Source organism: Micromys minutus (genome assembly GCF_963924665.1).
Source record: "Micromys minutus genome assembly, chromosome: 1".
NCBI lineage: Eukaryota > Metazoa > Chordata > Mammalia > Rodentia > Muridae > Micromys > Micromys minutus.
This window is the reverse complement of record NC_137969.1, coordinates 228,016,483-228,043,754: the sequence shown is the minus strand read 5'-3', so window position 1 is coordinate 228,043,754 and position 27,272 is coordinate 228,016,483. Positions and strand designations below refer to the sequence as shown.

The following is a 27,272-nucleotide window of genomic DNA, read 5'->3' as shown; positions in this document are numbered from 1 at the left end:
TATCATTGTGATGAACAGTACGCCCACTGATACCTGTTACTCCAAAAGGACCACCTTAGACACTTTCTCAATACCATTTCTCAATTCAGTATCTTCTTTGGGGTTCTTGGTGTTATGAGATTGGCCTGTATCCTAGAATCCTGTGTATCGAGACACTGGCCTATCATAAACACTAGAAGGACTCCCCCCCCAGCCATTTTAAAGTGGGGTAAGAAGCCTAGTGTGACTTCTTAATCCTAATGCCCTGACACTTGGGGTGGGGGGTGATGAGGCAGGGTTACTGTGAGTTCAAGGCTAGCCTTTAAGTTAGAGTGAGCTATGGAGTTAGACCCCCCCCCCCAACTTCAAAACCAACTATTCAATAATCAACAATGTGAAATGGTGGAGGTGAGCTCAGGAGAATCCAGGCCAGCTCACAGCACCAAAGGGGTTGTGCTTAGTCTGGCTGTCTCTTCTTCCTCCCCCTCCCCTCCCCTCCCCTCCCCCTCCCCTCCCCTCCCCTCCCCTCCCCTCCCCTCCTCTCCCCTTCCCCCTCCCCTCCCCTCCCCTCCCTCCCCTCCTCTCCCTCCCCTCCCCTCCCCTCCCCTCCCCCCTCCCCTCCCCTCCCCTCCCCTCCTCTCCCTTCTCTTCTCCTTCCTTCCTTCCTTCCTTCCTTCCTTCCTTCTTCCTTCCTTCCTTCCTTCCTTCCTTCCTTTTTTTTTTTTTTGAGACAGTGTCTTGCTATGTAGGTCAGGTTGACCTAGAACTTTTGCTTCTCCTGCCTCAGCTTCCTGTGTGCTAGGACCACCTGGAGATACTACACACCTGGCACTTAAGGCAGCTGCGTTCCTTTTAATTTTGGAGTAACATGGAGGGGAGGTCCTTTTGCAGTTATGCAGGTCAGAGTTCATGGCCTGGAGCTGTCAGAGAATGGAAAACATCTGCTTGAAAGCCAGCAGGCCTCCCTCTCTCTCTGTCCCAGTCTTTGCCAGGGTGTGGGACATTTTAGGTCTCGTGGCTTCTGTCCATCTGTCCTGCTGGTAGACACCTATTTTTATATAGCAGTGTAAATATTGACGGAACAACAAGACTTGATGTGCCCTCTTTTGCTTAGCTCATAGACTTTGGGATGACTCCTGCCTAGTGCCAGAGCAGAGAAGCCCGAGGTCATGTAAGTGGGGAGTGAGTGAGGAGAACAGGTGCTGGGGAGTGTCACCACCCTTAAAGCAACACCCTGTAGAGAGCCATCTTGGGGGATCCTGGGAAGTACCTCTGCAGATGAGAAGATTGCTTAAGGAAACAGCCAAAAGGACAGCATGTGTTCCCCAATGTGTGTGTGTGTGTGTGTGTGTGTGTGTGTGTGTGTGTGATCAGAGAGAAATCTGATTTGAATCTCTCTTGGGTCATGCTTTGGTGGCAGGGGCCAGTATTTTCCTCCCCCTGTGCAAGAGTCTTTGCCAGTGCTTTCACTGGGATGTAAGTGCTCCCAAGATTTCATCCCTCTCCAAGGGCGAGGGAGAACTTGGCAAAGCGGACTTGGCAGGTAGGGGGTAAAGAGAGAGCATTGGCTATTTTAAAAAGAGCAATGTGGGCTCCGTTACTAACCAGTGGCTCACTGGAATGAAGATTCAAGGCCAGCTCATGCTGGACTGGCTTCGGTGAGGTGGAAAAGGGGCAGCGACTGGTTCTGTCTGGGGACTGGGCTCCTAGGCATGCTTGGAGAGGAGAAAGATGAGGAAAAAATGTCCTAGCTGTTGTCTTTCCTTGTGTTTGGAGTCCAGCTGATACTTGGCATGGGGTGTGTGTTTTGTGCCTCTAAGGAGGGGTTTTTCTTTTTGTTTGATTTTTTAAAATGAATTAATTTATTATATATTAAGTACACTGTAACTGTCTTCAGACACACCAGAAGAGGGCATTAGATCCCATTACAAATGGTTGTGAGCTATCATGTGGTTGCTGGGATTTGAACTCAGGGTCCCTGGAAGAGCAGTCAGTGCTCTTAACTGCTCAGCCATCTCTCCAGCCCACAGGTAGGACATCTTATTCCTACAGACCCAACACCTGGGACGGTGAGGCAGGATTGCTGTGAGTTCAAGGCCAGCCTGGGTTACCCAGTAAACTCTAGGTCAGTGTAAGCAATGGACTGGGAACATTCCCCTTCTCCCCCCACACCTACCCCCCAAAAACCAACCAACCAACAAAAAAGTAGATGAAGTAACTAGTATCGTGTAGAGTTGAGAGAATCTCAGTTTGGGTCACCATCACCCCAGAAAATAAAAATTGTCCCAGTAATGGGGGAAGAGAGGAACCAGTATGATCCTTGAAGTAAGGCAAGCGTCACTTAACAGCAAAGTATTAGTGTTTCCACACACCCAAGGCCTCCAGCTCGAGGCCACGGGCTGACTTTTTGTCGACAGGAGCCGCCTGATGTTTGTGTCCAGGAGCATCGTCCTGATCTCTCCCATGTCCTTCAAGCTCTTAGATAGCTGGTGACCAAAGCCTTCTAAGGGGTTCCCCGACCTCCATCCCAGGGGTTCACTGACCTCCACCCCAGTCTCCATCACCGCTCTTTTCCTACAAAGTCAGCTTACTCATTTGCAGCCCCGGCTTAGAATCTTTTGGTGTTGGTCAGCTGCCTGCAGGACCAAACACCACATTCCTTGGAATTTACACTCTGCCTCCTCTCTCCAGTGTTTTCCTGCTCACTCATCCTGTGCAGCTATTTTCTTACCTGAGGGCTTGCTCACAAGTCCAAAGCTCCCTGAAGATGCAGTCACCCTCCCCCACCCGTCATTGTCTTTTGGAGTAAGCACAGACATGCCCCCCTTCTAAAGGGATAACCCTGATCTTTTGGCCTAGGTTGGTGTTTCTTACTCCAGGTGCCTGATGCTCCTCCCCCCTTTCAAATACTGTCTGGTCTCCTTATACATAGGGCTTGTCCTTGGCTTCTCTGTGCCCCAAGGCCCAGCAGCAGTAGGGAGTCTTGCTGTGTAAAGTAGCTGTTGCTGGGTTACATTTATAGTTTTAAAAGACATTTACCTCTTGTCTCATTTCTAAGGTCTCCTTAAGGAAAGCCCAGATTAATCGATATCTTCTTCATGGAGCCTTTCCCTCTCCTGCTGTGGGAATGACTCGGTTTCTCCACTCAGGTCTTTTGATACTGATCTCTTCTTTGTCTCATGCTAATAAGGTATCAAAACCTCTGTACTTTGAACCTTCAACAATCTTAAACTATAGATGCACCCAATAAAGACCCAAGGATATGACGGTTGGGATTGTGTACACCAGGCCTCAGTGGAAGAGGGTTGGAAGCTCCTTTTCTCCTGACCCACGTCAAGCAACTGTTCTGTTGGCTTGTAGCAGGCTTACTATTTTTGGTCTCTCTACAGATTGGAGGATTGTTTCCATGCCTGGTTTGTTTGTTCATTTCATTTTATTTTTTCTAAAGATTTATTTATTTATTATATGTAAGTACGCTGTAGCTGTCTTCAGACACACCAGAAGAGGGCGTCAGATCCCATTACAGATGGTTGTGAGCCACCATGTAGTTGCTGGGATTTGAACTCAGGACCTCTGGAAGAGCCCAGTCCTGTTTATTCATTTCTTCATTTGGTTTCTCCAGATAGGGTTTCTGTGTGTGGCCGTGGCTATCCTGGAACTTTCTCTGTAGACCAGGCTGGCCTTGTACTCAGAGATCCACCTGCCTCTGCTGGGATTAAAGGCCTGTGCCATTACATGGCTGCCTGGTTTATATTTATCTCGGTGCCTGTGCTTAGTGCCATGTCTCCCCTAAGAGAAAACCCTCTGTGCTTGGATAAATGGAAGAGCGAACTAAGAGACAAAGTCACTGGGGAGCACAAGCGTTGCCTCCATTTGAGTCTCCCCTGAACAGGTCTCATAGGTGTCACCTAGGAGTGTCTTCCAGCTTGCTTTGGGGGAAGTGTTTTGAGATACTGAGAAGGGGACAATTCTTCTGCCCTCATTCTCCAGGCACTGAGAAAACCAGGATTTTGTTATTGTTGTTTGAGATAGACTCTGATGAGGTCCAAGCTGGTTTTAATCTCTATATGTAGACAAGACTGGCCAAGAAATTCTGATCTTTCTTCCTCTATTTCCTGAATGCTAGGATTACAGGTATGAATCACCATGCGTGGCTTAGCCCATACCCAATTTTTTTTTTTTAAATATAGGGTTTTATATATTCTAGGCTGGCCTCTAATTCATAAACTAGCTCAGGATGACTCTAAATTTCTGATCTTCCATTTTCTAATTGCTGGGATTACAGTCATGCACCATCTCATCCAGACATGCTAGGGAAAGAACCCAGGGCTTCCTGCATGCTAGGCAAACACCTTGCTACTACCCGGGTATTACTATTATTTTGGTTTTCAAGACAGGGATTCTCTGTGTAGCCTTGGCTGTCCTGGAACTCACTCTGTAGGCCAGGGCAGCCTTGAACTCTCAGAGACCTTCCTGCCAGCCACCACCCAACTTTGCGCTCTCTCTCTCTCTCTCTCTCTCTCTCTCTCTCTCTCTCTCTCTGTTTATCTATCTATCTATCTATATAAACAGTGATCAGGTATCTTTATTAATTTTTGTCAATTGGTTCATTGAGTTCTAAAAACTTTTTATTGATAGTTAGCTGTCTTCTTTCCTATACTGAAGCTTTAGAACATACAGTGAAGTGTTTGAGAGGAGAGAGAAGATGAGAAAATCCACTTTAAAAAAAAATTCACATAAAGTGGTTTTCTTTTTCTCTTCTTGGATGGTCAGTGGGTTAGTATGGTTGTGAAAGAATTTAGGTTTTGAATTTGCCTTTCATTTATGAGTCATGTCTGACCATAGTTTTAATGTTTCATTTTCTACCAAGAATTTTTACTTCGGTTTAGTGTTTAGAACATCTCAGAGATGGTTGTGGGTCTCAGGAAACACTCACGAAGGTCACGGCTACTTGTGCTGCAGATGAATGGAGAGAGGGAGGGGGGAGCTGCTCTCGTTTTTAATAAAATCCTTCTAGCTCCCAGAGCCCTTGAGGAATGGCGTTCATTTTTGATGATTTTGTTTTTGTTAAGGTGTGCTACTCAGGGCTGGACACAAGGTCTTGTGAATGCTCGGTAATCACAGTAGCACTTAGCTATCTCCCTAACACTACCCTTAATTTTTCAAGGATTCATTTATTTTTATTTTATGTGCATGGGAGTTTTGCTTGCATGTGCATCTCTGTATCATGTGCAGTACTCATCCAGGCCAGAAGAGGGCAGAAGATCCCTAGGAACTGTGGTTACAGAATGTTGTAAGACACCATGTGGGTGCTTGAAATGGAACCAAGTCCTCTGCTAGACCAGTGCTTTGAGCTGCTGACACATCTCTTCAGCTTCTCCTCTTCAACTTTTCATCCTGAGATGTGGCTTCACTGGGCTTTCCAGGCTGGACTTGAACTCCATCTGTAACCTAGGTAGGGCTGAACTTGCTTCCTCCCTGAGCCTACAGGGTAGGTAGAGTTCACACTCTTTCAAACGGATCCTTTGGCTGTTGGGGGGGTACTCTTATCACGCTCATATTTAGGTGTATTGCAAAGGTGGTACTTTCCACTGTGGCATGTCTGCATGCTTTGCCGTTGTTTGCGGGTGTTTTAATTGTTTTTAATTGTACACATTTACTTATTTTGTGTACATTGGTGTCCTTCCTGCTTGTATGTGTGTGCGAGAGTGTCAGATTCCCTGGAACTAGAGCTACTGACGATCGTAAGCTGCCATGTGGGTGCTGGGAATTGAATCTGGGTCCTTAACCGCTGTGCCATCTCTCCAGTCTCTAAATCTTCAGAGATGGGCGCCCTTGTGACTTAGGTTCTTGGTCACTTGGTGTATTCTTAAGCTGTGTCCAAGAGGTTTGCTGATTGACATCAATGGAGAGTCAGAGAAAACTAGGAGAAAGGGAAATTAATGTGATTTTTCGTGCATAAAGTTATCCAATAAATTATAATCTGGGCCACATGTGTGATTTGGAATTTCCCACTAGTCACATTTTTATAAGGTAAAAAGAAATTGTGAAAATTTTTTTAAACCAACATTTTACTTAATCTAGGAAACTCCAAATATAATTTTTCACGTGACCAGTATAAAATAATTCAGTTCTTTGGAGGGAAGTTTAATACCAATCAGTCAGTGTAAGGCTGGGTATAATGCATGCATTTAATTCCAGCACTCATGAGGCACCTGGGGGTACACCATGAAACCCTATCTTTAAAAATAGGATGTTAATACAGGTGTGAGGATTAGGAGGAAGACAGACTTTCAGAGAGTGGGAGGGGTTTGAGAACAAGGATATGAGTGGCCTTCTCTAAGAGATTCAACTCATAGCTAATTTGCATTCTTTTTTTGGTGCTAAGCCTATGAAATCATGTGTATATTTGGCACGTCTCAGTTAGAATTACCACTTATCATATGCTCTGTAGGCACAAGGGCTCAGGATGCTCTGGTTTGACAGCAAAGCTCACTGCTACCTGGGGGAGATGGAGAAGTGGTCATTCTGGTTCCCTTCTGCATTCCAAATAGACTGCCTAGCCACTTAGACCAAGGCAGGAAAGATGGGGTTTGTATTCACTTATGAACCAACGGAACTTTGTTCCCACTCCCTTCCTCCCTTCTTCCCTCCCTCCCTCTCCCCCCCCCATCAGTATCCTTTTTCTTTTCCCCTTGGGCTGTCAGGACCAAACCCAGGGAAGATACATATTTGGCAGTCTCTGAGCCCCTGAGCTAGCCCCCTGACAGTGATGAACTTAATTTTATGTGTAGGAGAGTTTTGTTTGTCTGTGTACCATGTGCATGCCTCGTGCCCACCTTGTCCAGGAGAGGGCATCAGATCCCCCTGGAACTCTTATTAGAAGGCCGTGGGCCACCATGCAGGAGCTGGGGGTTGCCCTAGGTCCTCATAAGGAGCAACGTATGCTCTTAAGCACTAAACTGTCTCTCCAGACCCCGAAGTTTGATTTTTTAAAATTAGTGTTTTGATATCACAGCCGGTAAGAAGGGTTTTAGGTTTATGAAGTTAAACCGTGGAAACATTGTTACCAACGTTGTCCATTTGCTCTAATCAAGGCATTTCAGAAGTAGAGAATTATTTCTACTTCCCCCTGTCATCTTCCCAGGATTCCCTACACTCTTTATGTCACCAGCTGGTACATGGTGCACAGACAGATGGAGTTCAGAGTCTATGTTACTATTGCTCAGCACTTCTGGACCCCAGACTTCAATTCTGGGGTTCCTGTCTCCTTCAAGCATGTTTACTCTAAGTCCCTTGCTTTTGAAGATTTTGGTCCAAATCTGTGTCCTTTTAATCTATGATACAAAACCCAAAGTTAATAATATTTCTTTATTTCTCAAAAGTGATAAAAGTGACTATCAAGTCAGAATTGTATTGACAGTTAAAATGACATTCCATGAAGTACAAAAACCAAGGCAATATATTTTTCGGGGGGGGGGGCGGGTAGATGAGACTGGGTTTCCATGTGTGGGGCGGGGAAGCGGGGATGAAACTGAGTTTTTATATGTAGTCCAGGCTGGTTTTGAAGTTTAAGGCAGCACCGTCGTACCTGGTTCTCTTTATAGTTCGCCGAACCCAGTTTTCTAAACACGAGACCCTGTAATAAATAAGAAGAGAGCTTGGGGGAGAACATCACCCTACTAGGCAAACAAAGAGTTAAATATTTCCAGTCTGCACACACGGGCTCACTCAGCTTTGCCGGGCTTATCTGTAACTTTAACAGTGAATGGAGTTGGAATCTGAAAGCTCTGGACTGCTTTGTGATTGTATTTTACTTTATTCATTGAGAGTCGTAAAAGGCGAGAGCAGGTGGAATTGTGAACTGCAATTCAGCATCTCACGGTTTCCTTTCCACTCCCCAGCCCCCAGCTATTTGACCTGATTAAACAGCCAAGGGCTGTCGCCAGGCTTCTATATGTTAACGACGCCTCTGTACTTTTTGTGATTTCGCGCGTTTTCGCCCACTCTGAGTCTCCCCGTGCTCCGTGGAAGCCTGAGTGCTCAGAAATCTCTCTGTTTCTTCAGGGGTTCACCAGACTCTGAGCAGCCGCACACTGGGGGAAGCCTCGAGTCTGGTCTGAACATTCACTTGAAAATTCTTTTCACCTCCTATCTTAGTCCAGAAAGGTGACGCCAGAATTCTCAGAGCGGTTCCCTGAGGGGACTCTAGCAACACCTACCTCAGGCTCTAACAATCTCCGTCTAGTTACTGGCTTCCCTCGCTGCGGTTCTGAAAGTTACCTCAAATCTTCCCCTACCTTCTGCCTAAGAAGTGCCAGGTCTCACTTCATCCCAAGCTGGCCGTGTCAGATCATCCCGAATCGTTGACAGTGGAGAACGGTGGTCGAAGGGGACCGCGCAGAGTGACCACCTGTGAATTACATAACAACAACAAAAACAACAACAACAACAAAATACTGTGGCAGTCGGAGAGGGCGAGTCTGACACTGAGAGGTTCCAGGGGGGAAGGGAGTTGCTGTCCTGGACTCGCCAGTTCTCAGAAACCGACCTGGGAAGGTGGGTGAGATAAAGAAAACACTTTGGGAACCAGAAAATTGAACAGCTACAGAACCAAAAGCATTATTAGCAAACAGTGGAACACGAGTAGCAATTTCTTGGAGGAAACTGCAGCCTTTCAACTTTTTGCACTGCAACACGGTGGTGTACCCGGAGCTCCGGGGTTAAAAACCATGATATACAAAGCTCAAAGGTAATGAATGGAATTCAGTGGTTTTGTTGGCACTAAGTAAATATTCTTGTACAGGAGCGCAAACTCTGCAGTTATTTAGTTAAGTAGGGACTCAAACTAAAGCCGAGAATGCTCTCCCAAGTGTCTCCACTAGTCCCTATCTGAAAGGGCGCTACTAACTCGGTACTGCCCCTTTAAGACCTGCTCGCTCTCGGGCTCTACAAAAGGGAGTGACCTCTGGGCTTTGACAGCTCCCCTAATAACTACCACCACGCAGGCCCCGCCCATTTGGCGACCAGCCGCGCCGATTGGCCAGCAGGCCGGTATCCCGTGCTCTGATTGGCTTGCCGCTTCCCCTGAGCGAACCTTTAGAACTCTGAGACAGACAATATTCTGTTACATTGTAGCAAAATGGCGACTGTCATTCACAACCCCCTGAAAGCGTAAGTAAGACTAAAAAATGTACATATTCCGCGTGGTTTCAATATGAAAAAAAGGCGCCTTGCGGAGCGCAGCCGGCGCCCGGCTCTCGCAGACGCCTCCCGCTGCGCCCGGGCTCCTCTTTTCTTCCTGCTCTTACTTCTTCATCTTTTTTTTTTCCCCTCCCAGCGCGCAGAAATGTCAGGAGATGCAATTAACAAAAAGAAAATTGTTACATTTGTGTTCTGCTTAATTGGCTGACCCGGGCTGGGAGGGAGCGCAGAGCGGCGGCGCTGGCTCCGGAGCTGCGGGGGTCGTGAGCAGCTCGGGTCTTCACGGTCCCCGGAGTCCCCTGCCTCTCCGGGCGCCGCGCGGGGCTGGCTGAGCCCGGCCGGAGCGTGGGGCAGGGGCCGCGTCGTGCGCTCTGCTGAGCCCTGCGCTCCGCTGAGCCCCGCGCTCCAAGCCCGAGCCTCCCCGGCCCCGCTGCTGGTCCACCCCGGCGGGCAGACCGACCGTAGCGGCTGCGGAGTTTTGCAGGGCGTTCGTTCTGCCTTCCGAGCTCTCGCAGGGAGTTTGTGTAAACCTTCCGGAGTTGGGAGGACAGCGCGCAGAGCGACGGGTCCCGGGAGTCCTGGGGCCCAGGTGCTTGCCCCGGGCTTTTCCACTCTGGCAGCCGGGGATCCGGCAGGCGCTCCGGGCGGTCGCCGGTGTGTCTGTGTATTTGTAGGCTAACTGGCTCTAGTAAATTAACGATCTGGGTTAACTTGGGGTTGATATGGAGACAGGGAAACTGCAGGTCTTATTAATGGTGTGCTTGCAAGCTCTGGGTGAAAAGCCGAGGCGGAGGAGGCGGCGGTGTAGGGCTCTGGCGACAGCGAGGGGCAGGTGCCTCCCGGAGACTTTGAGCGGACAGAGGGGGGCGGGCTGCGCAAGGACTTGCGGGGGCCGGTTCTGATCGGAGCTGCCTTCCCGCCCGTCTTCCTTCCTTCCTTCCTTCCTTCCTTCCTTCCTTCCTTCCTTCCTTCCTTCCTTTCTTCCTTCCTTCCTTCCTTCCTTTCTTCCAGTCGGTGGACTGAATATGAAGCCTCCAAGTCCGCGGGTGATCGCGGAGCCCGGGGGTGGCCTCGGAAAACTAGTGTGACTCTCAAGGGGCACTATTGGCAGTGATGTTGGCAGAGGGTGGATCCTTGGGAATCGCAGCGCGGCGTAGGCACCCGGTGGGTGTCCGGTGTACTAGGACTTCACCGCCCTGATGAAAGCCTCTGGGAGTCGGAGGGTGCGTGTAGGTGTTCAGTACCAATTCTTCCCTGTGTGTGTCGGTGGTCGATCTTGGCTCTTTTAGCTGTGCGCTAAGGCGTCCTAATCCCTGGCTCCGGGAGTCGAAAACACCGTTCGCTTTGGAGAGCAGCAGGGCGGCGGCGAGAGAGTGTGTGTGGGATTCCTAGCGCCAAGAGAACCCGCTGCGTTTCCAGCAGCCAACAACCAGGAGTAGGGCAGGGATGTCCCAGATCTCGGAGTTTCCACGAGATATTGCTGTAAAGACAGAGGCTGAGCTTGATGCGAGTTCCTGGCTCCCGTTCTCGCTCATAAGCTCAGCTACTTTGCACTCGCGACAGCGTTTAACCTACGAGGAAAAAAAAATGTTTTATGGCAGAATAAATGGGCGTAACTTCGCCGCGTCCTCGCCGACTCCCGCCGCCACACCGCGGGTGCCGTGAGTTTCTCCTGAACCCACACGGCTGATTTGCAATTTCCTCTTTTCCAGTTGAAACCACGTAGCCGAACTGATGCTGCCTGGTAAATCCAAGTCAGAGAGATCTATGTGCTATGTGTACCTGGTTCCTCATTGGGAGAGCGGCATCCTTGATGCCGGGGAGCGGGCTTACGCTCGGGCGCGCGCAGGAGCTCCACGCTCCAGGGTTCCCCAGATATTTCCACTTTTTTTTTTTTTGACACAGAAGCGTGAGTGTATATGAAATTGTGGGGAGAAGAAACAGAGAAGCTAGAAGGTGGCCAATCTCGGTTGATAGAATTAGTTCTGAATTATAGTTGCATCCCTTAATAATTGGGAACGCTTGCCGTGGGATGCATTTGTAACTCCGTCTTGGCTCACGCACACGGGTGCTCACCCACAAACACCCCTGCCTGCCTTTCCTCAGAGGGAGTAGAGTGGTCACTTCTAATTAGCCGCCCCCCTTTTGCATCCTATATTCTCCTGAGGGCTAAGAGTGTAAACAATAACCCCAATCGGCCAAGCTTTTTGCACCCTGGACATTTTAAAAACTCCGCACGCAGGAGCACACACATCGTTACTGGGAGACCGAGGCCATCTGCTTTTATTATTATTATTAATATTTTAAAAACAACTTGTTTAATAAAACACCTTATACATTTCATTTGTTTTAGAAGTTGCCGATCAGGAAACAAAACGCACGTGAATAAATTATGCATGGGCTAAATTAGAACAAAGCGTAGCAACACACCAAGCCGAAGGGATGGATGGGGGCGCAGGGCGGAGGAGTGATGAGAATGGTTTGGAGAGCTTATGTGTTTATCCTGGTGTGCCCCTCCTGACAATGAACCGGAGCTCCAAACCACATTAGCATTTTCTCCGTGTGCAAACAGACTCTCTTCTTAAAAAGGCAACATCACGGACGCCCCCTACAGAAACTGGTCACACAAAGATCTCCTCTTGGGCCTGGGGATAAGTAGTAGCAGTTACGGGGTGTCGGGAAGAAGCCAGCTCTGGTTTCTTTGATGCCACCTTGTGTAGGGCTGTGCCTTAGACTATGGGTCACTTTTCATCCTGCTTTTTTCCATGTGGGGCATTCAATAATTCAATTCGCTGGCTGACTGGATGGCTCAACTTGGATCTCTTTGCTTTGTGTGGGGTTGGGGGTATCTTCTGTAGGGTCCCAAGTGCCTGAAAACAGCCTTTCTTGGTAGTTTGCCTTTCTTCCTGGCGGTCTTTGATCTCCTCTCTACTCCCTTTTTTCTTCTGGTTGCTTTCACCCCTTCCTTTCTGAAGCTGACAGTCTGGCTTCACCATTCTAACTTTTAACTTCTCGTTAATGCCCAACAGGGTGTTAGAGGCAGAAACAGGAGCCGAGAGGCCAGATTAGATCAGAAAGGGACTCAGCAGGTGGCCCTACAGCCAAGCAGTCACATCTGGACAAATAGAACTCAGAAGCACTGACCGACATGTATGATGTGTAAATGTGAGTGGCCTGCTATTTAAATTAGTAGCTACACTGTCTGAGTGCAGATTGTTCAGAGTCCTCCTCAGCTCCTGTATACACAGGACGTGAGCAGGGATAGATTTGATAAAGGCATGAGTGTAAGTTACATGTTGTGTACTTGTTGATTTCTGTATACTTGGAAAATGAAATGCTTAAATTAAAAAACATACTTATTTTAGGTGGGCATGGTGGTACACACGTTTAGTCCCAGCACTGGGGTGTCTGAGTTGGTGTCCGGCCTAGTCTACATAGTGAGTTCTGGGCAGTCAGAGCTACATAGAGGGGTCCTGTTAAAACAAAGATGCTATTTTATGTGTGTGTGTCTTGAGCAGGTGAGGTGCTGGAACAAGTGCTGGTGCTTGTGTGTGTGTGTGTGTGCATGTGTGCGTGTGTGTTGTTAGAGGGCAACATTTGGAATGGGTTCTTTCCTTTCTACACTATGTGGTCCAGGGATTGAACTCTGCTCAGGCTTAAAGTAGCCACTCTTACTTGCCGAGCCATCCCTCCTGCCCTATACTGTTTTTATTGTAAGATCTCAATATTCTAGTTTAGGTTGATCACCTTCCCCCATGTCTGCCAACAGCCCTTTAAGCAGCACAATCTCTCAGTGTCTTATCGAGACTCTGCTCATAGCACTTAACTGGGAATGCCTGCCACCTTCTGCCAGACTCGATCATGTACATACGTATCTATTTTTATAACTCTGGGGCTCAGGGAGAAAGAAATGCCATTATTACTTAATTATTCTAGTTAGGGCTGTAATACTTTAATTGTTTGATTATAAACAGTGAGAAAACCAAACTGTTCAGTCATACTTATAACTATGATTCCTTGTACACAGTTGCATTGAAACTTTGTGAAGAGTTACTCTAGCTTGGAGGTACTTGTTGATATATTCAGCATGGCTCATGTGTGTAGATAACACGGTCGGGTTCTAACTCTGTCCATTCTTCGATGTGGATGTGTGTTCTAATCTATAGTGGTTTGGGGGCACGTGAAGGTTAAAAGCCAGACCTCCCTCTGGCTGAGGAAGCCAGTTTAACTATCAGAGAGGAAGGGCCAGGGGGCCACATTCCTGGTCCTAATCTTGTCTTGGCTATTTTGGTTGGGGAAGGGGTAGTGAGTAGGGACTAAGCGGAGAACAGTGGGGTTGGGGCTTTGTGAATTTTCAGCCTTTTATAGACATTATTTTAGTCCTCAGTGGAAAAGGACCCTTGAAGCCGACAGATACTTGACCACTGCCACCCCCTCTGCATTGCTCATCAAGGTAAAAGTAACTGGATGTGGGGAGAGTAGTTCTCCCAGAGGACCCACATAGAGCATCTCACTGTCCGTATAAGCTCGAGGGATTTGGTACCCTTTTTGGCTTCTGCAGGAACACACACACACACACACACACACACACACACACACACACACACACACACACGGATAAAGTAAATTCTTACTTATCTAGTTAGTTTTTGGTTTTTAGAAACAGGGTTTCTCTGGTAGCCTTGGCGGTCCTGGAGCTCATTCTATAGACCAGGCTGGCCTCAAACTGGCAGATCTACTTCCCTCTACCTCCTTGAGTGCTGGCATGGAAGGCATGCACCAAAATCTGGCAGAATAAAATAAATCTTAAAAACCCCAGAGTCTTCAAACTTCATTAGCACATTATTTTAAATTATGTTATTATTATTATTATTATTATTATTCTGATAAATCCATGTCCACAAAGGAAATCACTTTCTGTCAGAATCCACAGGTAAACCTTTGAGAACAGTCTAGGCTGCAGACCTCCTGGGGGACATCCCAGACCCATAAAGTCAACAGGGATTCCATGGCGATTGGGTTGGAGAGTTTACATCTTCCTTTGACCCTTGGGAAGTACGCAGGTAGCTGAGTTTTTGGATTTGTCCACAAAACATTGTATTATCTCTAGATCCTCTCAGATCAGCGACAAACACTTAATGCATGGTCATCACACTTTGTTTTGAGCATGTACCTCCCAAAACATCGAAACTGAGGCTGACACCCATCTTTCAAAGTGCAACCCTGTTGGTGGAAGCTGGGTCATAAAAAGGCCCCAGGATCCAAGGGGCCTTTATCATACCAACCTCAGCAAAGTAACTTTGGCGGTTTTTGAGTGTTTTGAAAGTCACTCGAAGGCCGAGATGTAGCCAAATGTGGCAAACCTCAGGCCCCAAAAAATCCCACAGGCACGGAAATAGTTTTTTTACCCTGCTGCGATTCTCTAATGGCAGTCTTATATAAGCATGACCCTATTTTAAATAGTCTTTAAGTATGAAGGTATTTAACAAGGAAAAACAGAGATTGGCTTGGGGGTAGGGAGGAGAGGATGGGTGAGTGCATCAAACTACTGTGTGGTCTGGAAGTCCAGAGATGATTGTTTGACTTCAGAAGAGCCTCACAGGATGAACAGTTTCCAGCCTGCAAGTTTTCTTAGCCGCCGGAGTGACTGAGAGGGGGTAGGGTGTGGTGGTGTCTGTGTAATTTGTTTTTCTTATTGGTCAGGTTACTGGTGTTTCACAGTCTGTCAGACCATATGGATGAACAGAGCTAGCCTTGTAAAACTGTCACCAAGAGAAGGTTTTCTTGAAGCCTGTGATTTGCATTGAGTTTTAAAAGTCAGAGTTAGGAGGTGTTGCTGGGGGAAGGCAGGGGCTAGGTAAGTGGAGTGTGGAGAATTTCTGAGTTGCATGTTTGTAAACAGTTTGTGAGTGTGTGTATGTGTGCATGTGTATGTGTGTGTACATGTGTGTGTGCATGTGTGTATGTGTGTGTATGTGTGAGTGTGTGTATGTGTGCATGCGTGTGTACATGTGTGTGTATGTATGTGTGTGTATGTGTGAGTGTGTGTGTATGTGTGCATGTGTGTGTATGTGTGCATGTGTGTGTATGTGTATGTGTGTGTGTGTATGCGTGTGCATGTGTGAGTGTGTGTATGTGTACGTGTGTGTGTGTGTGTGTGTGTATTTAGTGGTAAGGGAAGAGAGGGAAGAGGATATGGAGACTGAGGTTAGGACTCTGTGGACACAGTAAAGGCTAGGGGTTCAGACTCAGTATCCCCAGTAGTGGGTCAGATAGTTCTCACTGAATTTCCAGAGCTCAGGGGCTGAAGCTGGAGAACAATGGTGACACATAATTTTCTTTTAAGTATCCCCTTCCTTCCCTCCGAGTCCCGAACCCAGGGACTGCTCACCTCAGGACGCTGTGAAATGAGTATGTTGTTCTTGTCATTCCTACTCATCTTGAGGACCTGCTGTTGGTAGTATACATAGTTGGACTCTCTACCAGAAAACCTTTCTTGGTCTCACCCTTTCCCCACCATCACTGCAGCCTGTCTCGAATGCTGTCTCTTCTCACCAGCGACTATAGCAGCTTTGTTGACTTTGGAGTAAGGTGAGGAGAAAAGGCTCTGGCATCTTATACCTCTCCGGGGTTTCCTATTCCTTATGAAGAGATGCACTTGATTTCACACTTCCCTGGTCAAAAAGTTCCTAGCAGTTGGCTGGGTGTGGTGACACATATCTTTAATCTCAGTACCTGGGAGGCAAAGTCAGGTAGGTCTCTGTCAGTTCTAGGCCAGCCTGGTCTACAGAGTGAGTTCTGGGACAGACAAGGCTACATAGTGAGATCCTATCTCAAAACAACCCCTCTCACCTCCCAGCACATAAAACCAAACCAAACCAAACCCCCCCCCCAAAAAAAAAAACCAAAAAAAAAAAAACCAAAAAAAACAAAAAAAAAAAACCAACCAACCAAAAAAACAAAAACAAAAACAAAAACAAAAACAAAAACAAAAACAAAAAACAAAAAAACTTCCTAGCTTACTGTGGTCATTTTGGATGGGAAGGACAGTTAGTGGTTAGGCTCTTGTTTCTAAGGTGTTACTCTGGAGGGAGTTGTAAGACCTGGAGGCCCTCGTGTTGTTTTACTTCTTGGGGCCCAGCCTTGCTACGTAGGGCTCCCACCTTAGGGTTCTATCATGATAGAGCATCCTATCCCTTCTCAGGACCCGAGGCTGAGTACCAGGTGGTCAGGCTGTTCAAATGTGGGCTTTTCTTTCAGTCATGCAACCAGAGGCTGAGGAGAAAGGTAAGTCAGGTCAAGCGGGCGACCAGTTGGTCTATTTTGCTATTTAGAAGCCCTCAGATGTTTCCAGATGTAAAAAGACTGGAATCATGGAGAATTTGGAGAATGCTTTCCTCCTCCTCCTCCTCCTCCTCCTCCTCCTCCTCCTCTTTCCCTCTCCCACCCCCTCAATGTTGGTGTTGCAGCTCATTTCTGAGTGCTTGTCTAGGATGTGTGAAGCCTTGGAATTGATGCTTGAGTTTAGAGAAGAGGGAACCAAGCCTTCAGGTGACCCTCTGCATTTCATCTGAGCCATCTTGTTTGACCATGGTACCCAGCCCAAATGATGCAGAGGCTTGTTTCCTTTTTGTTTGCACAGCCACAAGAACCCGGTTTCTGAGTGACTTGAAGCTGGTGGGCCTGTACTGATGTCTCACTGGGCTGAGTGACCTGAAGCCGGTGGGCCTGTACTAATGTCTCACTGGGCTGAGTGACCTGAAGCCGGTGGGCCTGTACTGATGTCTCACTGGGCTGAGAACTTGAAGCCGGTGGGCCTGTACTGATGTCTCACTGGGCTCCTTCTAGTGCAGCTTGTGTTACTGCTGTGGAGAGTCGAGGCGCCCGACGGACACCTAGGACCTGGCTCATACCTGTGTGGGCATCAGCACACAGACTGGAATTTCATTGCCTTTGCTTTATTGACATTGTAGACTCCACTGGGGGACAATTATCAGGCTTCTCTGTGGTTGAAATCTCCCGTGGCAATTTTTCTGCAAGCCTGAAGGAAAAAGAGCTTGCCGGATTTATCAGCAATTTTGCAGACACCAGCATGTAAATTCTAACTCTTAAGCCAAAAGAAAAGTACCACAGTTGCTCTTCAGCAGACAGACGTCCCCTTTACTTTTTAAAAGCCTGTGATAAGCGAGGCATGGTAGAAAATACAGGCAGGGTGGCACACTTTTTTAATTCAACTACTTGGAAGGCAGAGGCTGGCAGATCTCTGGGTTCCAGGACGGCCAGGGCTATTTGGAGAAACTCTGTCCTGACCCCCCCCCCCAAAAAAAACCCAACAACAACAACATCATCATTTTGAAGGGGTGCAAAGGGGTGCGGTTTAGTGGCATTAAATACATTTCAACAATATTTATTGTGTATGGGGCACATACACAAATGAACAGACACACATGAACATACACACATTAGAACACATGCTCTGGTATGCCATTTGCTTATGGAGGTCAAAGGGCAACTTGTGGGAGTCACTTCTCGTTGCCTACCCTGTGGGTCCCAAAGTTTGAATTCAGGTAGTTGGGCTTGGTGGCAAGTACCTTTATTCGCTTAGCCATCTTGCTAGCCCACATTAATGCACTGATGATTATTGGTCAGCCATTGCCATCATTTCTAGAACTTTTTCACCACGCCAAACAAAGCTTTATGTGTTCTCATTAAACACCTTTCTGGGCTGGGTTACATCTCAGAGGTAGAGCAGGGGCTTGGATAGGCCTCGGTGTTGTCTTCAGTGCCAGACAAAAATTATTCCCTCCTTATACCCTGCTTCCTAGGAGCTACAAGCATCCTTTAGCTTTCTGCCTAAAGATTCCATATGCATGGAAACTTGCTCTGTTTGCCCTTTTGTGTCTGGCTTTTGTCACCCTGCTCAATGTCTTGGGCGCCATCCCTCTTGCAGTGGGTGTATATCAGACCTGCATTCCTTTTCACGGCTCTTGTATGGATAGGCCACACTTTGTTTATCCATTTATCTGCTTACTGCACACTTGGGCCATTCCCATTCTTGGCTGTTGCAAATAAAGTTGCTATGAACATTTTTGTGTTAGTAACTGCTCCAGTCCCTGGGTTCAGTTCTTTTGGGGAGAGGCCTGGATTGCCATTTATTTTTGGACTTCTTACAAATCAGAGGCTTCAGTTATAGATGGTACAGGCTGACCTCCTATTATAACAGTGATAACAGTGTTACAGAATTCCACCCCTTCCATACCCCTTCTCTAGGTATAGCTCTACTGTTCGGGGAGCAGCAAATGCCCAGGAAGCTGGAAATCTAGAGACTCACTTCTCTCATCCCTAGCTCCAGGCATGGCTCCTTGTGCCACCTTTGCCACGAGGATTAGAATTCCTTATGAGGAAATCTGTCACCATAGTGAGGGAGCGAGCACCTGGGATGACAGGACAGATTGGTGGCTCTCTTAGGAGTTCAAGGCTGGCCTGGGCTGCAGAATGATACTCCGTCTCAAACACAACAAAATAAAGTAAAATCACAAGTCTAAAGACGGCGCGCTTAGTTGGTTGAGTGCTTGTGAACACATGAAGCCCTGAGTTTGAGCTCTTATCACTGCATAAATGAGACAGGGTAGCGACTGCCTAGGATCCTAGCACTCAGGAAGCAGAAGCAAGGGGTTAGAAGTTCAAGGCTACCCTCAGCTACATAGTGAGTTAGAAGTAAGCCTGTGATACACCAGTTATTTTGTCTGAGCATGAATGCATGAATTCACACCCACACACATATACCGGAAAAAAAAAAAAAAAAAAAAACCACCCAGGAAATGAACAAAGACTGAGCCTGTTTTTCATAGGGGGAGAGCCTATTGATTTACTCTTTTCCTGCCCAAGCCCCTGCTTTCCCTTCAAGGGCCCAAGTGAAATAAAACTTTTTGGGAAGTGGAAGCTCCAAGTGTAAGGCGTTCCTGGGAGAATTTCCCTGTCACATACGGAGTCCTCAGAGTCACTGAAAACCTAATTCATTAGATGTGTGTATGTGTTGCTGGGGATCAAACCCAAGCTCTGGCTCACACTAGGTGAGTTTCTGTTGAGCCACACACCCAGCATGCTTCTTTTGAGACCACTTCTTACCTGCTGTCTCCTGCCTGCCTCCTGAGTAACTAGGCTCAGAGGTCTGTCCCACCACGATTGGTCTATTAAACATTATTCAAAAGACATGTCAGTGGCATCATATCTAATCATAGTTTTTAATGCAAATCTTGTTTATCAAATATGGCCCAGTAGTCCTGGGAGCTCAGATGGGTTTCATATGGTCTAGATTTGAAGTAGGCATGAAGACAAGGTCAAGTGAAACTCCCATTTCACCTTGGGAGCCTGGAGCTGAGTCCATCCACAGGACCAACAGCCATGAGGAAAACAGTGGATAGAGGGAAACATTTGGGTGGTCTTGGGTCCTCAGCTAAGCTCTTGGTCCTTTCACCAAGATGAACTGCATCTGCTGGTGAACAGGGAAGGCAAACCATTGCTATAGTAGGCAGTGAAAAAGGACATCTTACTTATAGAAAACTGGATGTAAAAGCTCACGATGGGTTTGAATTATTAAGTTACACATTGGTCTCCAACATCGGAGAGGCTTCCCATACAATCTTGAAGCAAGCTCCAAGGGTCCTGTAGAAGGAACTTGGGTACAAAGCCATTGCTACTTCTATCATACTCCTTCCTTGCAATGACTTTTCATGGATCGATGTTGAGTTGAGCCCAGTGGGAATAGTCTCACTGGTTCTAACTTAGGAGCATTCTTTATCTTGTCCTGGTTACAGCTAAATGGCCTTCCTGTCTGCATCTAGAGGCATCTACTTCCAGAAGGACCTCTGTTTTTTGTTTCGGCTTCTAGAGTCTTGCTCTTTGGTGGTGTCTGAGAAACAGGAGGCTGACTGTCCTCTCCCAGGAAAACCACTGTCATTGGGGTAGCAAGACGGGAAGCAACTGCTGCTGGAGATGGGGCGGGGGCAGGGCGACTGGGACATTGGATGTGGAGAGAATATATTCTCTCTTGCTAATTATTTTCCCTGAGGACTTAGCCAGTGCAGAACCATCTATTATCATGGGAGCGCTCTATGGTGGTTCTGCCTGTGATGAATGCTAAGTGGAAACAGGCAAGAAAAATTAACAGGCGGCCGCTTCTGTCCACCTAATTAAAATGCATATTCAAATGCATAAGCCCTTATGTTTCCCCAATGCACACCCCCCATCTCCTTCTGATCCCAATTCTGTGGAGGAGAAAAACACTTCCCCAATCATCTCCTTTGATTATGTTTTCATCAGGGAAGGTCTGAGGGTTTCCCTTGGAACCCAGAAGGGTTCCATATTCTAACAGGTAAAAAGTTGCTGGTCTTTGTACTTCAATTGGGCTTGAAAATTCTGAGTATTATTAAAAATAAGATAAAATAATATAATCCCCAAATAAATAAATAATAAAATCCCCAAAGTTTATTTGACTGCAGAAGAAGAGGAGTCAAGGGAAGAAATGAAAGGGAGACAGACAGACAGTGACAGAGTCAGACAGGCCACTTTCTGCTGACTTTAGTTTTGTGTTAGTAGTGGGAAGTTTGAAAGTCTTTTCTGTCTTGGTTGTCTCTTTCTGAGTCTGGGCTCCTGTCTGTATCTTTTCCTCTCTGGGTGCTGTTTTCCACAAACCCTTACAAAATCCCAGTGCTTTGTAGAAAGGTTTTTCCAACAACCATGTTTTATCTGCCATTGCATTTGGGGACAGTATCAGAAATGCTCCAAGTGTGTTTGAAATCAAGCAATCCTTCTTCATCCGTAAGGAGCAGCCCCTAGTCCCTTCGCTCAGCCTATCACTTTCTAGAACAACTTTATTCAGCAGTCGTAAAATATTTAATAAAACATGAAACTTCAGTCTGCGTGTTCAGTTCACCATCACAGGCATCTCTTTGCAGGGCCCCCTCACCAGCCCCTGTCTGCCCTCCACAGCAGCCCCAGCTGTTCATTTATCAGGGCCGGCCGGCTCAGCAGTGCATGAAGATTGCTTTTAATTAACTCTCTTCATTTTTCCCAATCTTCAGGGAGCAGCAGCCATTTAATGATTTTAATATTTTATCTAGATTTATACCCCCTTATTTGTTGTTGTTTGATTTGTGCATTCGCTCTTCCTGAATAGCTTTTAGATGGGTTTGTTTATTTGCCCCTGACCCCCCTACCCCAAGACCTTTTCCCAATATGGGAGGATGGGTTCTAGAGAAGGTCCACTTCAGCGGTGGGTTCTGTGATAGTTTGGATTCTAGAGTTTGTCTTAGAAAGCTCGAAGTTTCACTCGACTCTTAGGGGACAGAGCTTATGAGCTTCTCATTAAGAAGCAAGGAAGAAAGCAAAGATGAAACCAGAAAAGCAGAAAAGAGAAGAAGAAATTCAGCGTCACGGAAGGTGAGGTCCTTCGGCTCTTGTGTTTGCTCTGAAGGTGGGAGTTGGCTAGGAGGTGGCTCAAACCTGCTTCCTGGGGTTCACTTTGAGATGTAGTTTGAGGTTCATCATCCCACCCACCATAGTGTCCCATATAGTCTAGTACCTTTTTATTCTTAAAATAATAGGTGGGGCCAGGCATGGTGGCCCACACCGTTAGTTCTAGAATTGAGGAGGCAGAGGCAGGTAGATCTCTATGAATTCCAGGCCCAGCCAAGACTACACAGTGAGACCTTGTCTCAAACAAAACAAAACACCAAAAAGCAAAACATCCAAGCAATCAAACAACAACAAAAATCTCCAAACAACAACAACAAGGATTCTTGCTGTGTAGCTCACTGTGGGCTCAGGGGATCCTGCCTCAGCTTCTCTGTGGCTGGGACTAAGTGTGTGTAACATCATATCTGGAGTAGTAGATTCTTGCTGCTAGAAAGGGGCTGGCTTCCGTGCAGAGTGGAGATCAGTTCAGCCCAGTCCTCACGCCATGGACTGCTTCTTTATTTAGGCCTGGCTAGGATCAGCTGAGCAACTTCTTGGCAGATTAATTGCTGTGTGATCTGAAGAAGGAGTTGAAGAGGCAACTATTGCTTTCTGCCTGCTACTGTGTAGTGGTGGGCAAACGTGCAGTTATCTACCCAGCTTCCCGACTCCCTGTCGAAGCCTCCTTTGCACCCAGGGGTGTGCATCTTTGTCCAATAGCTCCACAGAGGTCTGGCAGACAGGCTTGTGTGCAGGCTAGTTTTTAGAACCAGTGTGGCCACAAAAATGCCCTTTTGACACTGGGAGTTGGTGATATGTCTTTGGGGTTACCTGTTGCTAGGCAACTGCTAGCTAAAGTTTGAGCTTGATCTGGGAATTGCAGTGAAATGCCCTGGGTGACTTCTATGCACATTTAGGGACTTTGATTTGCAGTATTGGCCCAGGGAACAAGAGGGCAGGAAGACATTGTTTTTTGTAGCCTAAGGTTTTTAAGAGTCCTGGCCAGAGCCTGATGCCTGGTTAGTAAACACCGATGTTTATTTTGATGATGAAATGGTTTTTCCTTCCTATCTCCTGTATTGGAGTGTACCTCTGCTCTCTATAGTTCTGCCAATCCCGAGACCCTACTTACCCGTTATATGTCAGGGATCCAGCTACGTGCAAGAGACAACGAGGGGAAACCAGATCTCAACGCTGTGGTCGGGCATTCACACCACCCAGTGTTTGCTGGGTATTTTTGGTGGCAGTCACAGACTTTTACAGGAATCTCTGGAAAGCTGTGGATCAGCTTTCTTGGAGCAGATGCACCCAAGTATGAACCTCTGCATGTAGCTTTATGGGGCTTACAGCCCTTGATGAATACATCTGTGCATACCCTTCTGATGTCCGGGCTCTTGGGTGACAGCCCCCGCATGAGAGATGTGGGTGAATTTCTCTTCTCCTGCAGCCTCATGAAGGCTGGGATTATAGGTGTGCATAACCACACCTGGCTGAAAGGATGCTCTGAATCTCCGTGTGGAGGCAGCTCCCCCTCCCCCGTCCTCTGACACCTCAATAAGCTTCTTATGACTGTTGTAGATCAGTAGTTTTTCTAGCCCCAGCCTACTTCCAGGTGCACTGTTTACTTGATTGCTCCAGACAGCTCAAGGGCTCCCTTACCCCACTGTAACCCTTGCTGACCCTTAGAGGGTGGTGCTGTGCACAGAGGCCCTTGGCCCCACAGTTCTGCACATGCCTTTCCTCCTTCCATCATGGAGATCCTCTGTTACGGCTGGTTACAGCGAAAGGCTCTGGAAGGCAGTGCCCGTGGCTGTGCTTTTCTGTCCCTAGGACCTAGCCTAGCTGTCACTTGGTGAATGAAGCCAGGAGGAAGGTGCTCTGCTCTGCCTGTCTTTAGAATTGACTTGTTCTCATTGTCTGCTTTAATGGCCTGCATTTGGGAAAGGCAGTAGGATTCTCTTTAAACGTTCTTTAATTTCAGATGTCAGGAATCAGACACATGCTTGGCTGTGCTGACGTGTGGGAGGCATGGCTGCATCTCTGAGCCATGTCATTTGTATTCGTAGATACAAGCAGCTTGGCTTGCCACTTTAGTGGACTGCTTTGTTTTGCTTTTGGTGTTTTCTTTCTTTTTTTTATCCTTTTCAAGACAGAGTTTCTCTGTGTAGCCTTGGCTGAGCTGGAACTTGCTCTATAGATCTAGCTGGCCTCAAACTCAGAGATCCGCCTGCCTCTGCCTCCCAAGTGCAGGGCTTAAAGCTGTGCACCACCACAGCCGTGGCTCTATGTGGGGGTTTTAAGATTGGCAAATGTAGAAGGCATAAAACCTTTAATGGTTAAAACCAAGGTTGAACTCTGAACAGAGGTCACTGTAAGCTCTGGAGATGATGTCAGTCCAGAATAGCATACTGATGTCTTTGTGGGAATGTCTTCTGCATGCTTTGGCTGTGCACATTCCTAGATGGGATAATCTCTAGAGACTTGACATCCCCACATGTCCAGTGCTGGGTTGAACGATGAGCTGGAAAGGGTGTTTCAGGGTCCTCTATCTTACATTAGGAGAGATGTGACTTGGCGTTGTAACTCTTGCAGACCTTCTCCAGATCCTTCTGTGATGTAGAGGATAGACTTCTGGGAAATCTCATCCTTGTGTCTGGAGGAAGATGAAGCCCCGAGGAGGAGGCAGACTCTTGGAGTTAAAAATGTTTAGTCCAGATCCTGGCCTGCTGGACCTCCTCACCTAACTCCTCAATGCAGAAGACTAGAAGACACTTAGACTTTGCCCCAAATTTAAGCTGAAGGAACAGAACTGTGCAAAAATGCCCGTCACCTCTCAAAGGTCACATTGTACTAGCACCTGTGCCTTGGAGGTAACTCTACACCAGCACAAAGCCAATAGGAAGGGAGCACACAGGGCTGTCCCCTTCCCGATACTTGTTTCCTTTCCGGGCAGCCATCCCAGTATAACAGACACTTACACATATTCTGCCCTCATTTTATCTAATCACACGCGTCTCTGGGGAGTGGGAACCAGTTTGGACCACTCCATTTTAGGTCAGTGATGCGCAAGGTTAGTTGGAATGAATACTGACTTCTATGAAATTCGGGAAGTTCTTCAAGCTCCCTGGCCAAGAGCCTATTAGGGGCATTGTTTGCCTTCCCAGGGAGTAGAGATCCCAGCCAGTGTCAGGGGAGGAAAGAGTTGAGCTGGTTTATGGGTCTAACTTTTGGAGCCTTCCTGAGACCTTGCTAGATCTTAGAGCAATAGGATTCTTGTTTTCTCAGTTTATGATCTGCCAAGCTGAGAGGACCCTATAGTATTGGCCCCTTTTCCAGTGACCATTCATTCTTGGCCTTTATCTGCCCAGAATGTCTTCAGTTTACAGGGTAACGCAGACCCATAGAAGCTCTGATGGGCGGGATTGTCTTCACTATCGCCCAGGGCTGCCCCAAGTGCCCGTCTCCTGAGTTACCCAGACGAACTGGTCTAAATGCTGCAGAACACAAGAAAACAGCCACCCCTCTCCCCAAGACCCAGAGCTGGCATTCTTGGGCAGCCCCATCTCCCAGCATCTCTCCTTTGGGCTCTGCTTCCTGCAGCTTCTCAAATCCCCAGGAAGAAAAATCCCACCAGTAGCCTGTTGACTTTTTCCCCCCCTTCTGTTTCCTATTTCATTCTCCACTCAGAGCTAAGCCGCCCCAAGGCCCTCTGAGCCACAGATTGAGGAATAACCCACTTACTGCTTCATGGCAAGGTTTACACCTCCAGCCGATGCCCTCATCGCCTGCCTCCCTTCTCTATCCCGCTTTCTTCTCCGCTCTGTGGCGAGCATTGCCACCTGAAAGAATTAAAGGGGCACAGAAGGGAGGAAAGGGTACACAGCCTTTGTCTCTAGGGGTGGACTGCTGGATTCATGAGTGGGAGAGGGGGAGTGATGAGGAACAGACAAACAGAGCAGAGAGAAGCTGAAGGAATGTGAGCGGCTAGGAGTTTGTTCCAAGCCAGGTCTGGTTTTTTGTTTTGTTTTTTAGTTTTTATAAAACAAAATAAAAAAAAAACTATATCTTTAAAAAAATTTAAATGTTCTTTTTAGACAAGGTCTTACTTATGTAGCCCTGACTGGTCTGGAATTACAATGTAGACCAGGCGGGCCTTGAACTCACAGAGGTCTACTTTCTATTGTGCCAACCCCCAACTGCTGGGATCAAGGGTGTGTGCCACCATACCCAGGGTATCATTTTTAAAATCAAATCTGTGCTTTGATGGGTTCACACACACACACATGTGCTCTGATCACTAATCCCACCTCCCTCCCCCCTCACTCTGGCTACCCCTTCCAACAAGCCCCCCCCCATTTTCATGATGTTTTGTTTTGTTTCCAACTGAGCGTGAATTCAAGCTATTCACCAGAACACAGAGATTCAGCAGTGGCTACACCGCTGAGGGCAAGGATTTCCCCGTCTGCAGCACCCACTGACAGAAGGCTGTTCCTCAAGGAGTGGTCTTTGCAGCATGAGCTGAGGGCTGGTCAGTGTCCACGCCGTACCACCTGAACACTCATCTAGTGTTCCGAGGAAGCAAAGCATCGTTGGGCCTGGTTAGTACTTTATGGGGGAGAAAGGAGAGCTGTGGGTGAGATGAGGAGAAATAAAGACGAGGTGGCCTCCCATCTGCCATTAGGACTCTGGGAACTGGGCAGGTTCCAGAGAAGGTGAGACTAAAGGACATCACGTGGGGAAGATAGGCGAATGAAGATCTTCAAAGCATTCGTGTGACTCCATCGAGAACCCCCTTTATTTTCTGGGCGAGGGAAGATGAGGTGAGTGCTCTTAACCACTGAGCCATCTTTCCAGCCCCTTGGTTCCTTTGTTATGTGTTCTTTTCCAAAAGCAATTTTTGAAATTACGTGTGTGTATTTATGTGTGTGTACACATGTGCACACTCATGTACTACGGCTTGCCTGTGGAGAACTTCGTGTGAGTTGGGTTCTTTCGCTCTGCCATGTGGGTTTTGGGGATTGAGCCCAGGTTGCCAGTCTTCGTAGTGATCCACTTTCCCCACTGAGCTAGCTCTCCTGCCCATGTTATACATTCTGAGTATTTTCCAGGCTGACTTTCAGGGGAAGCAGAGATTATCGAGATGTACCACCGAGCCTGCCCTGGTGTGAGCCATCAGTCCCTCTGGATTTGGGATAGTCCTGTCTAGTTACAAAGGGCTGAGCTTGAGGGGCAGAGCCCAGCCAAGCACAGAATTAAAGAGTTAGATGTAGAGTTAGATGTGGTTGTGCAGACCTTTAATCTCAGCACTGAGGAGGCAGAGGCAGGCCAGCCTGGTCTACATGTGGAGCTCAGAGACAGCCAGGGCTACAAGGGGAGACCTTTTCTCAAAAAATAAAAAAGCACCGGGTAGTGGTGGTACAGACTTCATCCCAGCAGAGGCAGGCAGATCTCTGTGTTTGAGGCCAGCCTGGTCTACAGAGCAGGTACCAGGATAGCCAGGGCTACACAGAGAAGCTCTGTCTTGAACAAATGGTTAAATATCTCCCTCTTTTGTAGTTTTAGTCTTTGCATTTATTTATTTATTTATTTATTTATTTATTTATTTACTTACTTACCTATTTATTAAGACAAAG

At 47.3% G+C, this 27,272-nt stretch overlaps 1 protein-coding gene across 2 annotated transcripts in view; it reads left to right on the top strand.

The window, feature by feature from the left end:
- Positions 1-9,121: 9,121 nt before the first annotated feature.
- The window catches only part of DPF3 (double PHD fingers 3), a gene marked incomplete at its 5' end in the record, with an annotated part of 270,133 nt that continues 251,982 nt past the window's right edge, over positions 9,122-27,272 (top strand). For both annotated transcript variants that reach the window (XR_013975648.1, XM_080942426.1), the window contains one exon: positions 9,122-9,153. Coding sequence is in view for 1 of the 2 variants with exons in the window: in XM_080942426.1 (XP_080798552.1) it covers positions 9,122-9,153 (32 nt within the window). The remainder of the gene's footprint in view (positions 9,154-27,272) is intronic.